The sequence below is a fragment of the Carettochelys insculpta genome, chromosome 4 (assembly GCF_033958435.1).
Source record: "Carettochelys insculpta isolate YL-2023 chromosome 4, ASM3395843v1, whole genome shotgun sequence".
Taxonomy (NCBI): Eukaryota; Metazoa; Chordata; order Testudines; family Carettochelyidae; genus Carettochelys; species Carettochelys insculpta.
In genome coordinates this window covers 117,753,080-117,770,709 of record NC_134140.1, presented here as the reverse complement: position 1 = coordinate 117,770,709, position 17,630 = coordinate 117,753,080, and the positions used below count along the sequence as shown (strand labels likewise).

General features: G+C 39.9%; 1 protein-coding gene across 5 annotated transcripts in view; it reads left to right on the top strand.

Moving 5' to 3' along the window:
- Positions 1-17,630, top strand: part of SMARCAD1 (SNF2 related chromatin remodeling ATPase with DExD box 1) — a 109,535-nt gene that overhangs the window by 67,176 nt on the left and 24,729 nt on the right. For all 5 annotated transcript variants that reach the window (XM_074993593.1, XM_074993592.1, XM_074993590.1 and 2 more), the window contains 3 exons: positions 13,772-13,974; positions 16,635-16,725; positions 17,476-17,575. In XM_074993593.1, coding sequence (XP_074849694.1) covers positions 13,772-13,974; positions 16,635-16,725; positions 17,476-17,575 — 394 coding nt within the window. The remainder of the gene's footprint in view (positions 1-13,771; positions 13,975-16,634; positions 16,726-17,475; positions 17,576-17,630) is intronic.

The following is a 17,630-nucleotide window of genomic DNA, read 5'->3' as shown; positions in this document are numbered from 1 at the left end:
CACTTGTTAGGAGAATTGAAGGAGTACATGCAGAAGACAGGTAGTAATAGGAGCTTCACATACAGAAAAATTCAGATTTGTTTACTGAAATGAACAAAAAAAGTAAAATCTTAATCCTTCTTGATGGAGTTATTTTTATCCAACATTGAGGTGAAAGTTGGTGTCAGGACATTCATTGCTGGGTGGTAGGTAGTTGGTTACAGTGAAAACTACTGTTCACTGCTTCACTGGATAGTGCTTCAAGGGTCCTATAAAAGTTTCTGAGTTGTATCCATTGTCTATAAATCTGTAGCCTAAACAGTGTGGAGTTAAGGGGCCTAACTTTAACAAATGCATTATTGCCTACTTTACTGTGCACACTTGAAAAAATCAAGTCTTAAGTCTCTAGTGATCCTGTGTGATAGCTGAGCACCTGAACGTCTCTGTCACAGTAATACCTTTGTTTTCAGGTAGATAATTCAGACTGGCAGCTAAAATACATCTTTTTGTAACTTGGAGATTAATGCTGATGCGAAATAAAGTGTGTAGTTTTAGAACAGATGGTCTCAATTTCAGTGCATTTATTTATAGATTATAAGGTTTATCTTCATGCCAACCAGGGCTTTTGACATTAGGGCAAATGTTTGCTTTTTAACAAGAGATTAAAAATTCATGTTCCTTGTTGTTTTTAATAAAAGATGTTTTTCAGAAAACTTATTCGCAGGTATCTACTTGCAGCTTCCTGTATTGATTAAATTAGAGGGATTCAGTAAGGTTTTGCACTTTTTTGTTTAAACAAAAACCCAAGCACGCAAACTGCCAGTGAACCATATCTTTTTATTAAAACTCTCACTGAAATAATGTTAGATCTGCTTGTTGAACTGATGTTAACAAACCAGGTTTGTGTAGATTTCATATTGATTCTTTAGAGACAAATTCTTCAATTATGTAAGGGAGACCTGGGTTACTGAAAAGTTCAGCTTTTGAACTGTATGATCACCGTCTATCTTGTAAAAGGAAGGAAAAGCTGTAGCGAATGTTTGGATGCTACTTGTTTGAAGTAAGGTACCCCCTTGCATCCCAGAGCACCCCATTGTCTATAATTCTGTGAAGAACTTGTCGGAAAGTTAATATAATAGTAAAGATTAGAAAATGTAAGTGTTTTAGGTGTTGTGAATTTTCCAATATTCAAGTTATAAGTACTTATCATTTCTCCCTTCAAATTGAAATATATTTTGCACTCCGTGATTTCTGCCTGACCATTCACTGATTATAAGCATGACCCTTAATCCAGTAACGATAGGTGTGTTGATTGACCCCAACCTAAAGCAAGTCCCCACTGGTTTATGTGGGGCTTTTTGCAGATATAAAGGTCCCCTTCCCATGTCTCCATGGGGAATTATGGTTGTGGCTATATTAAGTCTTTCAGCATACCTGTGACTCAGATAAACATTGGTAGTTATATAGTTAAGGAAACTGAGACATACATACATACACACACATCTCCTAGAACTGGAAGGGACCTTGGGAGGTCATCTAGTCCAGTCCCCTGCCCTCTTCGCAGGACAAAACACCATCCCTGACATCTATTTTTCCTAGTCCCTAAATGGCCTCCAAGAGGATTGAGCTCACAACCCTGGGTTTAGCAGGCCAATGCTCAAACCACTGAGCTATCGCTCCCCGCAACACAAAGTATTGTACTCAGTCACATGGTGCAAGTGGCAAAATGGAATAGACTCCGCTTCTCCTCATTGCCAGTCATTTCTGCAAGCCTATCTTTCTGTACGAATCTGGATACAACACATGTCAAGGTTTCTTATCAACAACCATTTCTCTTGGGGGTAGAAAATTCAAGTATTATTTAAAGCCCTAAGAAGATTGGTTCTGTTTGTATCATAAGCAGAGTTGAAAAGATATCAAGTGTTGACAAAATGGAAACAAGTGAATTTGATGTGACAGAAGAAATGAGGCTTACATATTGCAATAAATAGTGTCTGACTGTCCACAGAATTGTTCCCAGATGAACAGTTTTGTGCATCGATTAAAGGTAGAAACATAGTATGAATAATGAGATGGTTGCTTTTGTCTGTGTTTGGTGACTCCGTTCTATTTCCGTTCTGTTGACTTCAAGTACAGAAGATTGCGAAGTAAATTAACATTGATTATCTGTGATGCAGAGAGAAGCTAGAACATACAGTTGGTCAGAAACAGGTCTGGGGAACTGTGACCACTCTCTTTTCCTAGAATGGGTAGTCGGCAGGGAGGTCATAAAGCACTTCTGGTTTTTAACAAGTTACAAACCTCTTGGTTGAGAAATATTATTCTAATTGGGCTTCTATTTGTCTAAAATGGAGCATGCTTTTGTGTGCCAAATCAAGACTGTACTTTGAATGTATGGTAAACTCTAGAAAATGAAAGGTGATTAAGTGGACTGAGGTGAAGGAGGGAAATAATGTATAGTTTTTAGACTATAGTTCTGGAATTCTGGCTTGTGTTCTTTCATCTCACCTAGTGTGACACTTGGAAAGTTAACCTCTGTGCCATAGTTCACACGGCTATAAAACAGCTTGGTACTAACTTTGAAAAATACTTCGATAACCTTTGCTGAAAGGTGCTAGAAATGTGCAGTTGTAGCAGTAATAATGAAATCAAAAAAGGTTGGGTAGCAGTGTGAAGTTTGGTATATGATGTGACATATTAGGTGGAAAAACTGTATCAGTAGCCTCAGGGGTAGCTGTGTTAGTCTGTAGCTTCACAAATAACAAGAAGTACTGTAGCACCTTAGATACTAACACATTTATTAGGTCATGAGCTTTTGTGAGTAATCCTCTGAATAGGTGGGTCTTACCCACGAAAGCTCATAACCTAATAAATTCGCTAGTGCTACAAATGCTGCAATGGTGCTTTTTGTTTGTGGTCTAGTAGAATTAACTGGAGAATACAAAAGCTACTTTAAAGAAGGCACATTATGAAATATCTTCAGTATAGTACAGTGTAACCTTGATGTTCAGGCAAGAATTAGAAAATTGAGCTTTGCTGTGTACAGGGTACTGGTGAGAGAACTCACTTGGATGAAGTTACAGTCTCAGCAGGCAGTGAGATTAGGCAAGCACATGCATGACTGAGGATTTCTAAAGCTGAAATGCTAAGAAAAGTCAGAGCTGGCATAAAGGAACAAATGTTTTATATATGCTTTGGAAGGGCCAGTTCTTTGGCAACTGCAGAAATTTTACATAGCCTGTGGAGGAAAGCATCTCTGTTTATCTACTTCTATGGTATGTTGGCACAGTACTGAACAAGTGCACTACTAAGGCCTCCCTGTTGTTGTAGGCATTATTGAATTGTTCTCTGTGGCTGTCCAGCATCGTGAAGCTACTTGCTCCTTCCTGCCCTTAGTGTGAGGGATCTCTCCATGTCTTCCAGCAGTCACTTTCCTGACACCCCAATCACAAGCAACCCACGTGCTCTCCCCTCAGCCCATGTGTGCTGATACACTCCAGACCCAACTCCTGTGATTGTACATCCAGAGAATCAAGCCTTTATCCACTGAACAGTCACAGAATTATCTGTTGTTTCCAAAGGAGCAGTACAGGACATCATACTGGTTATACCAGGGGTGGGGAACCTTTTCTGGGTCTGGGGGCCACTGACTCACAGAAAAATCAATCAGGAGTCACATAAAAGTGAGAAGCAAGAAACAAATAAACAAAGAATGGAGATTTAAATTAGAGCAAATAGGAGTAGTAACTCTGCCATGAAGACTCAGGGGGTTCCATGCTGGTCCCAAGCCTGGGTGAAGGAGGAGGGTTGGACAGATGAGTGACGGTGCGCTAACCATGTAACAACAATACAAATGAAATCTGATGCCAGTACAACTAAATGATAAAAGATGTCAGCTCGGACGTCGCCCAGATAAACAAGGTCTGCAACACAAATTGAGCTTTTGGGGTTGCGTTGATAAGTTGGCTACTGAAAGAAAATTGCAACTAACACATGTAATAGCAGTTGGAACGTGGAACATCCGAACATTGTGGACACCTGGAAAATTAGAGCTGCTTCAGAAGGAGATAGAGAGATACCGATGCTATATATTTGGACGGGTGGAGATGCATTGGACAGCTTCAGGAGAGATGTGTAGGTACAAAGTCAGGGAAGACAATGAAGCATGAGGCAGGAGTCGGATTCCTTTTTGGCAAACAAGGTAGAGGAGCATTGTTAGGATACAAACCGGTGAGTGCAAGAATGATGGTAGCAAGATTCAGATCAAAACCTTTCAACATCTCGGTCATTCCAGGGTATGCACCTGTGTCAGACAGTACAGAGGAAGAAATTGAGTTATTCTGTGAAGACTTGACAAAGACACTAGAGGAGATACTGAAGAGAATTGTGTTGATCATCAGAGGAGATTGAAATGCAAAGGTTGGCATAGATAACGAAGGTTGGGAGAGAGTAATGGGGAGGTTTGGATACAGAGAAAGAAACGAACAAAGTGAGAAACTACTAGAGTTTGCTACAGAGCATGAAATGCTGATCTGCAACATGAGAGTCCAACAAAAGAGCTGTAGGAAGTGGACATGGCAATTGAATAATGGGAAGTCCAAGAACATGATAGATACTGATAAGAAGATGGGTAACATCAGTACAGCAGTGCCGAACTTTCCAGGAGCAGATATAGATTCAGACCACAGTCTAGTGATTTCAAACATCAAGATGAAACTCAAGAGAAAGTGTGAGGCACAGTTTAAGAAAGGAAAAGATGTGGTGAGGCTAGGCAAGGAAGAAATAGGGAAAGCATACAGAGCAGTGCTCGAAGAGAAGATTAGGAATGCGGCCACAGAAAAAGACCTAGATAAGAGAGTCAAAGGGATAGTTATTGCGATAGAAGAGGCAATTCAGCAGACTGCTCCAGAAGAAGAGAACATCAATAAGAAGTCGACTAAGCAGGAGACACTGAAGTTGGTCCAAGAAAAGAGAGAGTTGAAGATCAGAAGGGATGTTTCCAAGCGGGTGGAAAAGCAATATAGGGTGAAATGCAATGTGGCAAGGAAGGCGGCCAGAAAGGAAAAGGCGAAATGGTTAGAGGAGCAGTGTGAAGATACAGAGAGGAATTACGGCGAATGTAAGGGAAGTTTTATAAGATGATTATTAATAGGGAGTGGCAGCCGAAGCAGATGACAATCAAAGATGAGAATGAAGAGGTGCTCATGAACAAGGAGAAGGTTGTGCAACGATGGATGAGATATTACACTGATCAACACAAAGCACAGTTGGACCCCAATGTCTTTAGAGAGACTGATCAAAGAACTGAAAAAGATATCTCCACTGAGCATTGAGCACGAGACTGATATTTCAAAGGAAGAAGTAGAAAGAGCAGTGAAATGACGAACGAACTACAAGAGCTCTGGAAATAAGATCATGGGACAGATGATTAAATATGGTGGAGAAAGTATGATTCAGAAAATATACTGACTATGTAATATAGCATGGAAAGAAGAGAATGCACCTAAAGAATGGGCAAGATCCATGCTAGTGACAATACACCAGAACAGATGTGTGTTGGTGTGCAAGAGCTACAGAATGATTGCCCTAACAAGTCATCTAGGCAAGGTGCTGATGATACTGACTGAGAGACTAAGATCATGGGTAGAATACCTAACAGATGAGAAGGCAGGGTTCGGGAAAGATAGAAGTACCATACAGCAGACACTGGCACTAAGATTGATAGTGGAGAGAGTCCGACAAAAGAAGAACATGTACATTTGATTTGTCAATTTTTAGAAGGCATTTGACAGTATAAATCAGAAAGTGACTCGAGCAGTGTTAGAATTGTATGGCGTGGATAGCAGACTGATATGGTTGTTGAAGGATATCAGTGACAATGCGGAGGCAGCAGTGAGAATGTGTATAGAGTTGAGAAGTTGGTTTAGAATGAGTAGAGGTATGAGACAAGAAGATCTGGTTTCGCAAATATTTTCATCACGCATCTAGAGAGAGTGATGAACAAGATCAGGGAAGAGGTAGAAGGGATATCTGTCCATGGGATAAGAATTAACAGCTTGAGGTTCGCAGATGATATAGTTATCATTGAGGAAGATGAGCAAAAGCTAGCAAAAATGGTGCAAGTGCTAATCAAGGAAGGGAAGTAATACAGACTGATTATGAACATCGATAAAACAAACAATGGTATTTAGAGATAAGGAAGTAGGAAGGAAGATCAATGTAGATGGGATTGAACTAGAGAATGTAGAGAAGCTCACATATCTGAGCAACATAAGTGTGAGGTAGAATGTAAGAAGGAAATACTGACTAGAACAGTGAAAGCAAGAACAAGTTTGAAGGCAATGAATAAGATCTGGAAAAGAAAAGCCATTAGCTTTGGAATGAAGCTGAGCATCTTGAAAATGTGTATTCAGCAGCATGTTATGAGATAAGAGACATGGGTGATAACAAAAGATTTGACGAGAGGGATATTGGTGTTCGAGAGGAGTTGTTATAGAAAGATCCTGAGAATAGGATGGATGCAGAAGGTCACCAATGAGGAATTATGTGGGAAGATATGGCTGAAAGAGAGCCTACTGCAGAAGGTTATGCAACGAAAGTTACAGCTGTTCGGGCATATTTGCAGAATGAACGACGAATGAAAAATCAAAACCCTGGTATTCGGCGTAATGGATGGTTAGAATAGGAGAGGCAGACCCTACAGAGAATGGGTAGATGATATAGTAGATTGCAGGAGAGCTAGTTTACAGAAACTAAGCCACTTCACACTGGACAGGGAAAGGCAGAAGGAAATAGTGAGAGAGGCATCAGATGCTAGTGGGCGCTAAGCCCATGGTTGTTGATGATGAGGAAGAAGAAGAAGAAATAGGATCAATGGAAACAAAGGTTACATATAAAGTCAATTCATAATGAATGTCCTTCACACAGCATTTTCCAACCAGAAGGTCTAAGATCCTTTTTTCATGAGGTAAAATCCATTGCCAGCTTGTTTCGCCAGATAGTGTGGCGTCTTTCTGCACCCTTAGATGTATCCAACCAGTCGTTTGTTCAGTGATTGTTTATCTCTTAATTTTTCTTTGGGAGTTGCTTCAATATCTTTGCTGGCATTTGATGTACACTAGGGTTGCAACATTCATGACAGTTCAGTATTCAGAACCTTCACAAATGTTGATTTTCATGAATATGGGGGGCCTGGAACCCCGGGGAAGCAGCGGCCACTGGCGCTCCCCACCTGGAGCCCCTGGGGAAGTGGCGTTTGTGAATAATTGAATTCATGAATGTCGCATTCGCGAATGTCGCAACCTTGCTGTATCATGCTAATCAAATCTTGTGGCCACAGTGGGCAGTTGTGGAACTGAGGCTGGATCTACACGTGCCCCTCCCTTTTGAAAGGGGCATGTTAATGAGCAGGTTCGAAATATGCTAATGAGGTGCTGCAATGAATATGATCACAGATAGGAGGAAGGGCTTTCGAAAACTTGGGGGGGGGTCCTTTCGGAAGGTCCCATCTCCATAGGGAGCGCGATTCGAAAAGCCGCACTTTTGAATCGCCGCGGCCGCCATTATGGTAATGAGGCGCTGCATATTCATTGCAGTGCCTCATTAGCGTATTTCAAACCTGCTCATTAACATGCCCCTTTCGAAAGGGAGGGGCATGTGTAGACCCAGCCTGAGTGTCTTATCCTTTCTGTCTGGAAGAGTTGGTCTCTTTAAGAACATAATTTCCACACTCTGTGTGCACGTCACATGCATATAAATATATATACACATGCATGTGTCGATCTACATCTCCTTATATATTACCTGTCCATACATTTTGCAAAGATTATAACCACCAGTTTGACACATGCTTTCAGTGGAAGCCTTACATAACCCTTATTGGTGAACTGGAATATCATATTCAGGGGATACTTGTAACTTTTTGTGTCCCCTGGTGCAATCTGCCATGGGACAGCAAGAAGTCTGTGGGTCTCAACTGTACAAATACCCAGTAAGTTACAGTCACTTTCCTAAAGAGCTTGGGGAGTCTAAAATGATGAGGAACAGAGAAATGAGTGAGAGAAGGGTAATAGGAGCATGCATCTTTATAAATCAGATGTGCACAGTTAAATTGGGCAGTTTCATTTCTGCATATATAGTTTTATTCATTAGCATCTATTAAACTTCTTCCAAAATAGACCAGTGGTGAGTGGCTGGCGAGCCAGGTGGATCGATAAGGGTTTATGTGTGGTCTGCAAGACATTTTTTTCCTATTGCCCATGAGCAAAGTTACCAGATTTCTCTGGTTTCTGTCCACATAGTTTTTTTCCCTACTCATATTACAGGTTGAATCTCTCTAGTTCACCACCCTCAGGACCTGACTGGTGCCAAACCATGGAAGGTCATTATTGTCTAGCAGCATTACCAACACTTCTGCTGCTTACCGGGATCTTAGATGACAGTGAGAGGTGAATTAGAGCTGAATAACAGCATAGAATACTGAAAGCCAGGACTGGTGGTTGTAAACAAACTTTATGGGAGTGCAGAAAACTTGGCCAGGCTCAAAAGTGGATATCCAGCTAACTAAAATAATTACAGACCATAGATGTTGCCAGACCAGGGAGTGCTGGGGTAGAGAGGTTCAACCTGTACTAAAGAGACATGCAGAGAGTCAGTGGAAAGGATGATTTCCAATCAAACTGGAGATGAAGCTAAGGATTTATCTACACAGACAGTTGCTCCTTTCCCATTGTCTGTTTCTCTCTCACACAGTGCTTGCCAAATATGAATCTGTGTAGACTAAAATGGATTGGCAACTTGTGGCTCCAGAGATGCATCCGGCTTTTTAAGGAGCCACTTGCGGCTCTGAGCGCTGCCTCCACTGCCTCCTTTTGTGGCTCCGGAGGCTGCCACTGCTTAAAAAAAAAAGCTAAATTCGGTTGCCTGCCATTAAACCCACTGAATTTAGTATTGTTTGTTTAAGCAGTGGCAGCCTGAGGAGCTGCTGAACAGTGAGCTGCGGTGGGGAGCCCGGAAGTGAAAGCCATGGCAGGGAGAGAGCCACCTCATGTGGGGGAAGACAAAAGCAGCAGGAAAGCTAGAGGGAGGGGAAACTGAGCCTGCCCCTGCTAGAGCCTCGCAGCCTGCCAAGAAGGCAGCAGGGAGCAGTGGAGGAGCTGCGTGTGCTGAGGCAAGTGAATTCTGGGGGTAGGGATGGGGAAGGAGGTTGGGGCTCAGAGGAAATAAGCCTGGGTTGGGGGTAACTTAACTTTCTAAATGGTAGAAGCCATTTTGTGTGCATTGTTCTGAAGAGGGTGACACAGAGTATGGTCTGACATTATTTGTTAAGGAATGTCTTGTATTCGCATGCATTGTTGCTCTTGAAGTACTGATTTTGTAACTGAATTTGAAAAAAACGTCTCTTCTCGCTATTTTGGTTGCAGACCCATGGTCTAAAACCACATTCTGGGCAATGAGGAAAAATACCCTACTTTATCTTCCAACAGAGTCACTTCTCTGTTAAGAAAGACTGATGTGCTGGTACTCTGATGTAGGAAGCAACTTTTACTTTAGCACCCAGCACACAGGGAGCTGTAGTTCTTGCAGGCTTTTTTTTTCCCTGTTTCAAGGGGCACTCTTCTCTTTATTACTCCCTCAGGCTTCAACTCGGGAGGTACAAGACTTTACAGACAAATGGGCCACTCCTCTGCTGTAAGCCTCATGCCTCTTTCTGAACTGCGGGGAGATGAATGCTGGCAGCTAGAGATCAGTGGGATAGAAAATAGGCAATCTGTTAAGAGCTGTGCCATCGCTGCAGGGTAAGGAGGCCACCGCTGGCAGTTAGTCAGGAGACACTCATGGAAAAGCTCTTCCCCAGTGGCACCCAATCTCTTGCATTTCCCACCACCCTGGTTAGACTCTTTGGAACCCGTCCATCCAAGTCTTTTGTCTCTGTCCCACAAAAACGACAAGAAAATAATGCTGGCCTCCTAATGCAGATCTTTCAGGAAAAAACATAGGCTGGGGTTTGAGTTCTAAGTACTGGTGCTGTTCAAATCTATGCTGTTCACAGTTTGTCCGAGTTAGTGGCCAGGCCCATGAGTGAAGTGAGGAAATTGTATGAGAAAAGTGAAAATGAGTCTAATTTTGGTTTTGTCTCAAATTCAGTTATTTGAAATGTAAAAATGTTACATTTTTTGCAAGTAATGCACATTGGAAAAAATAACCCCAAGTGTACATACAATATGATGGGTGCTAATTTAGCTACAGCTTATCAGGAAAGAAATCTTGGGGTTATCATGTATTGTTCCCTGAAAACATCTACACCATGTGCAGTGGCAGTCAAAAACGCATTAGGAATTACTAAAAAAGGGAAGGAAAATAAGACAAAATATTTTACTGCCCCTTTGTAAAACAATGGTACGCCCACATTTTGAATACTGTGTACAGACGTAGTCTTCTCACCTCAAAAAAGATATTTTGGCATTAGAAAAGGTTCAAAAAAGGGCAACTAAAATGATTAGGGGTTTAGAACGTATCCTGTATGAGGAGAGGTTAAAGAGACTGGGACTTTTCAGTTTAGAAAAGAGGAGACTGAGAGGAGATATGATAGAAGTACATAAAATCATGAGCGGTGTGAAAAGGGTGAATAAAGAAAAGTTGTTTACTTGGTTCCCATAATATAAGAACTACAGGACACCAAATGAAATTAATGGGTAGCAGGTTTAAAACTAATAAAAGGAAGTTCTTTTTCACACAGTGCACAGTGAACCTGTGGAGCTCCTTGCCAGAGGAGGCCGTGAAGGCTAGGATTCTAAGAGAGTTCAAAGAAGAGCTAGATAAATTTCATGGAGGTTATGTCCATGACAGGCTATTAGCTCGGGGGTGGGGGGGGTAGGAATGGTGTCCCTGGCCTCTGTTTGTCCGAGGCTGGAGATGGATGGTAGGAGACAAGTTGCTTGATCATTGTCTTCAGTCCACCCCATCTGGGGCACCTGGCACTGGCCACAGTGGGCAGACAGGATGCTGGGCTAGATGGACTTTTGGTCTGACCCAGTAATGACCATTCTATGCTCTTATCTGGAGAATATGAAATTTCTGCTAAATTGTCTTGTTATCTTTTTAGTTTTTAATACATTTTGCTTGTGAAAACCTCAGTATACTACCCAGGTTATAGCCTTTTCTGTTAACCGTGATGCTTATTTTTCCTTAGCATAAATAATTCTCATTAGTTACAGTATTCAGTTCTAAAATCTGAAAAGGACAAGTAGAATGGTGAAAAAAAAATCTTAAATTCTGCCAAGTTTCATATTGTGTTAATATTTTTGTACGTTTGATAGTTCCATAGCCATAAAGGACCATTGTGATCATACAGTCTCACCTCCAGTGTAGCACATGTAGATACTAATAAACTGTAAACAATCTTCTCTTTGTTAAGCTAGAGATTTGGAAATCTTGGTCTATCTCCAAGGCATGGTTTCAAATCCTTTAATCATTCTTGTGGCATTTTTCTGAGCGCTTTCCAATTTATCAAAACCTTTCTTGTGCTGAGGATGTGAGAACTGGATGCAGTATTCCAGCAGTGGTCACACCAGTGCCAAATACAGTGGTAAAATAACTTCCTCACTTCTACTCAAGATTCCTCCAGGAGCTCATGTTCAGCTGATTAGACACCACCGCCCCACAATCTTCCCCCAAATCACTCCTTCCCAGGATAAAGTCCCTCATTCTGTAAGTCGGGCATACTTTCTTTGCTCCTGGTTGAATACAGGTATATTCAATCATATTAAAACACAAATAGTTTACTTTCACCCAGTTTCACAAATGATCAGATCACTCTGAATCAGTGGCCTGTCCTTTTTATTATTTACCACTCTCTCAATTTCTACGTACTTTCTTAGCAATTTTTAATTTTTCATCCAGGTCATTGGTAAGAATGTTAGTGTAGGGCTGGGAACTTAACCCATGGGATCTCAAAGTAAACATGCTTGTTCTGTGATGGTTCCGTGATTATACATACTCTTGGAAACCTATCAGATGGGTAGTTTTTTAAATTAATTTAATGTTTGCCATGTTAATTTTATACCATTCCAGTTTTTTATTTATAATTGTGGGATACCAAGTCAAACACCTTCCAGAAGCCCGGGTATATTACATGAACATTATTTCTGTTTATCAGCCAAAGTTCTAATCTCCTTTAAAGAATTGTTAGGAATGGTTTTCCAGAATTATATTGATTGGCATTAACTACATTACACTCCTTTATTAACCAAGTCCCATATCAGCTGCTATATTACCTTGCATTGGATTTATGTCAGATTAATGGGTCTGTAATGACCCAGATCAAGGGTCTGCTACTTGTGGGTCTGGAGTTGCATGTGGCTCTTTAAGGACTTCTTTGTAGCTCCAAACACTATAATTGCAAAGTAAAACAAAAAAAAACGGTCATTATTTTTGATAAACGGTGAACGTCTGAAAGCTCGCCCATGAACAACTCGTATCTAAATAGCAAACTATGTGCAATCTCATAACGTTGGATAACTCTCTCTTTAATATCTGCAGTGGATTGTGAGATATGATACCTTGTCTGTGTTTTGATTGTGTTGCTAATAAAGTCTTGATTTTGAAAAGGAAAAGGAAGCTTGTGGCATTCATGCTATGAAGGACAACATGCATTTTAAGAAAGAAAATGGAAATTGAATGCAAAGTAAAATTGGCATAATAAAAGTAGGTAGGAGTGAAAGTCAGGAAGACAGTGGTACAAACACACATGTAAAGTGTGAGGAAATAGAGTATGTAAAAAGTTTGTGAATGTCCTGCAGTAAACATGTATTGCATTACAAATCATTGTGAGTGCACTGTTCTTAAAATAGGGTTACAAAAAATAGTTTATTTGTTACAACTTGTCTCATATCTGTATTGCAGCTCTTGAATTATTTTTTTTAACCAAATTGATTAAAAATGGTTCTTTTTGATCTTTCGGTTGCCGATACCTGACCCAGAACATCCCATTTATCTTGTTAAAAATTGGGATAACATTAGCTTTCTTCCAGGCTTCTGGAACTATCCCCGCCTCCTAAGATTTATTGAAAACCAACATTAATGGTCAATTAACCTACTGAGCCAGATAGTCTGAAACATTCGGCTTCCGGCAGATCTTTTCCTTGTTCTGTAGAGGCCTCATTTAGGGGTGCTACCCACTTGGTGTAATTTTGTGGCTGATTGAAACTCTAAAATATTATGGGAGAGCAGTTCCAGGTATGCATTTTCAGTAAATAATCCTTTTCCTGATAAAAATAGCACCTGTAGTACATAAATTGGACACTTCTAGTCTAGAAGCCTTAAAGAAAATGAGGTTCCTAAGCAAATTAATGTAGTGGCCCTGTGAAATCACAGTATGAAATATTAAATAAATGTTTGGAGCAGTTTTTTTTAGCATTTGTTTCTTTTGTCTGAGGAAGCTTTGTGTCCATTTTTGAAGGTCTGAAGGATAGAAGCCAAACTACTTGTATGATACCATAATTCTTACCACTAACAATGTTGTGTATAGTCTCCAAGCTATTCAAGAACTCAGGAAATGTGAGCTGAATTTTGCAAAACAGTCCAAGTATTATTAAAAGATAAAAGCCCTTGATGAAACAGATTTATGGGATTCTTCCATTTGCTCAAAACAGGGCTGAAGGAAAGCACACTCAAAAACGATTAATACAGTGTTTTGTGGAGGATAAGAGTTAGAAAATGATATTCAAGTTTCTTGGCTGTCATTTTAAGTTTTGGTATCAGTGTCAACTACTATATTTTTTTCTTTTAATAGTTTACAAAAATGAGTAAAACAAATGGATTATCAGAAGATATTATATGGAACTGCAAAATATTGCTCAAAGAGAGAGAGGTGGTGCTAAAACTCATGAACAAATGTGAAGACATTTCAAATAAATTGACAAAACAAGTGACCAGTATCACGGAAGGTGGAGGATGTGGATGGAACATAGAACAACCTTCCATTCTGAATCAAAGGTACATCTATCTGAATACTTTCTGATGTACAGAAGAAATTGTTTGATACTATGTGCACATGAAAGCAGAGATTTTCAAAAATATGAGTCTGAAATTAGGTGTTTGACATCCGTGTTCAGTCACCTGAATGGGCTGATTTTTTTTTTTTTTTACCCCCGCCCCCCCGCAAAATCATTGGACATCCTGTAGGCCTCCTTGATTTACATATAAGAACTGCTTTCTGCTCAGCACTTTTCAGGGATTGGTTCCGTTCTAGCTTACATGACAGAGTAGAACTGAGAGGTTAAAGAGCAAGGAATTGTATGGCAACTTAAACCTTATGTCTAATAAATGTGTTAGTCTGTTTCAGCAAAAACTAGTAAGAGTCCTTTGACACTTTAAAACTACCACAGCTGACCCTCTGAAAGCTGAGAAGTTAGGGAACACATTTTGATCATTTAGCCTAGAATGATTTCCTTCATGCTTGAGAAAGTACATGCCCTGAGCTGTAGTAATTTTACAAGCACACATATGATTTTGTGGGAGGGTCATAAAAGAAAGGTAAAAATGAGAATTTCTTGGTGCATCTACACTAAGATCCTACTTTGAAGTTAACTTTGAAGTGAGGGCTACTTCGAAGTAGCCTGAGGAACATCTACACACATTTTCCCTTACATCGAAGTTAACTTCGAAGTAAGGGAGCCCAACTTTGAAGTCCCAGGAATGGAGTAGCACCCTACTTCAAAGTTTAACTTCGAAGTCGGGCATGTGTACACACTCAGCTTTGAAGTCTGTTACTTCAAAGTAAGCAACTTCAAAGTTATTTTGTAGAGTAGACACAGCCTCTGTGATTCACGTGTGAGGAAAACTTGTGCATAAAGTGGTAACCCTCAATTTTTCATATGCTAAAAAAGGCAGTGCAATTATAGAAGTCAAGAGAACTTGCTATGCATGTTATGGATAAAAAGTTTCATTGAAATGTTATTGGAAAGGTTCAGCAATGGCATATTGTTGTTCATTACAGAATCTGTCACAGTCGACTCAGTTTTTCAGTTTTCCAAGACAAATGAAAAAGAGCTCTGTGCATTTTGCTGTGTGGCTTTATTAGAAATGAGATCTTGCAAATGGAGGCCTCGATCTTACAAGCTGTTCTGCACAGCTTGATGTGCATGCCCATCAAGGATCCCCTTTCAACTTCAGTGCTGCAGAGCAGCCCACCCATAGGAATAAATTTTCAGGGCTGTGTGGTCTGGAAGCTCACCAAAATCCCCTAGGTAGTTTATAACTTAGGCTATCTATTTTTAGTAAAAATATTGGATGGACCTGGGCAATAAACAGAAATGTGTTGCCCATGACTAGTCCTTGGCTTTTGCTGGGAGAAAAAAACCCCAAAAACCTGTGACTAAATCGTGAGGGTGGGGAAGGCACTACTGGGGGAGGGAGTCTGTGAGGCTTTTGCTGTTGCTTGAGATGGCCAGACCGTGGCTGCTCCAGCCTGCTCCCCGAAGGCTGTTGCCTGTCTCTGCCAGAGCAGTGGCTCATAGGACTGTTCCAGGGGCCACCTGAGCAGCTGGCCAGAATGCCAACTGCTTGGGCAGTCCTGGAGTCCGTCCCATGTGCCACCACAGAATTCTCAGAGGTCATGGAATGGCTTCTGCAACCTCTGTCACAGACATAGGGACCTATTTATAATTATAATTTTGAGTGGATAGCTTACACCCATGATTAAAGGAATGAATAAAAAATGTGTTGAATTGTTTTGGTTTTATAATTGAATATAAGTCATGAGTTAACATTTCCATGGTGTGGTTCAGAGCTGAAAAATGGATTATATTTACTTCATGCAGAGGAAAAGCAGGTTATCTCATGATCAGTTTTTACTTGCTAAAATACATTTTCTAAAGATAGTCACTGTATGAGAGACTAAGGCTGTGGCCACACTTGGCCAAAACTTGGAAATGGCTGTGCAAATGGCCATTTTGAAGATTACTAATGAGGTGCTGAACTGAATATTCAGTGCCTCATTTGCGTTAGGATGCTTCCGGCCATGGTGCTTCAAAAGGACCCCTTATTCCTCTCAGCTGATTTCAAAATGTGCAGGGTCCTTTCAAAAAGGACCCCTCATGGAGCCTCACCAAGCCGCGTGTGTTTGAAAGCAGTGCTTTCGAAGCGACATGGCCAGAAGCGTCCTAATGTTAATGAGGCACTGAATAGTCAATTCAGCGCCTCATTAGTAATCTTCAAAATGGCCATTTGCATGGTCATTTTGAAGTTTTGGCCAAGTGTGGCCACACTTTTCTGCTCTATCAATAGGTACAGCTGCATTACAGATTCTAAAATGAAACAAGCATGTTCTTCCATGTTTTTAAATAGCTATTATATGTCTATCAATGGTAAAAAAACGGATAAAATATAAATGAGTTAGAGGAAATTGTTGTAGTTTCATCCTTTATAAAATAATTAAAATGTATGATTGATTCAAACAACTTAAAAATGTTAAACCTTAGTAATGCTTCCTTCCTGAAAGTGAATTCTTGACTCCCAAGTGGGCCTCAACCGAAATAAACAGTAGGAAACATTACAGTAAACTGGGTTGAGAACTGTAAGAATTTGTCATCTTTTAATACTCTTTTATGTGGAAACAATTAGGACTAAAATTGTAACCTATTCTGTTTCTTCAGTATGGAGCTTAAGCCATATCAGAAGATAGGTTTGAACTGGCTAGCACTTCTACATAAACATGGATTAAATGGTATTTTAGCTGATGAAATGGTAAGTAGAACACTGAATATTTAAGAAATTTTGAAATGCTCATCTGACATAATTTTATCTACATAGTGCATATATTATTATGCTTAAACTATAGGTTCCATAACCATAAATTAGTGACTTGATGTTGCTTGGGTTGACAAACTTTACCAGTGAAAAATAATTTTTGAAGTATTGCCTTGAAATGTTTTTCCCTTTCTTAAATTAGGTTGTTTTAGCAGTAACCAGTGAAATATTACTCAGAAATGCTCGATAAAAAGTGTCTTTAAATATACTAAAGGCTATGCCACTAGTGTCTTGCGTAAGTCAGAAGTAGAAATGAAATGAGATTGTGACAATTGCATTCATTCTGTATTGTGAACTTAATTTAATATGCAAAAACAAGTTCTTTTATTTTGCCTAGAGTTACTCAAATTGCAATACTCCTTTTACCAGAAAAGGGCTTGAATTGCATAGTCCTGGATAACTGGGGATTAGACAGATGATGGTTTTGGCTAGTCAGAGCCAGTCACGTAATAAACATATATGTTTTCTTTTCTTGAACAAATATATTTTTCTCACTGTGATAACATATATTTCAGGTATCTAGTACCAGACTTTAATTTAACCCATAGTAAGTCTTTCAAATTCTCTTCACCACTCCTTTAAGAAAGCCAGAAGAGTGTGAGAACTTCTCTTCCCTATCCCCGCAGGATATTCTTAATTTCATAATGACTATATTAATTTTAGTTTAAACAATGTATTTTTTCCTAGGGTTTAGGAAAAACAATACAAGCTATTGCATTCCTGGCATACCTCTACCAAGTGGGTGATAAAGGTCCTCATTTGATTGTTGTACCAGCTTCAACTTTAGGTAAGTTAAGGATTTCACAAGTATGTGTAATAAAGCAAGCCTCATTCACTAATAA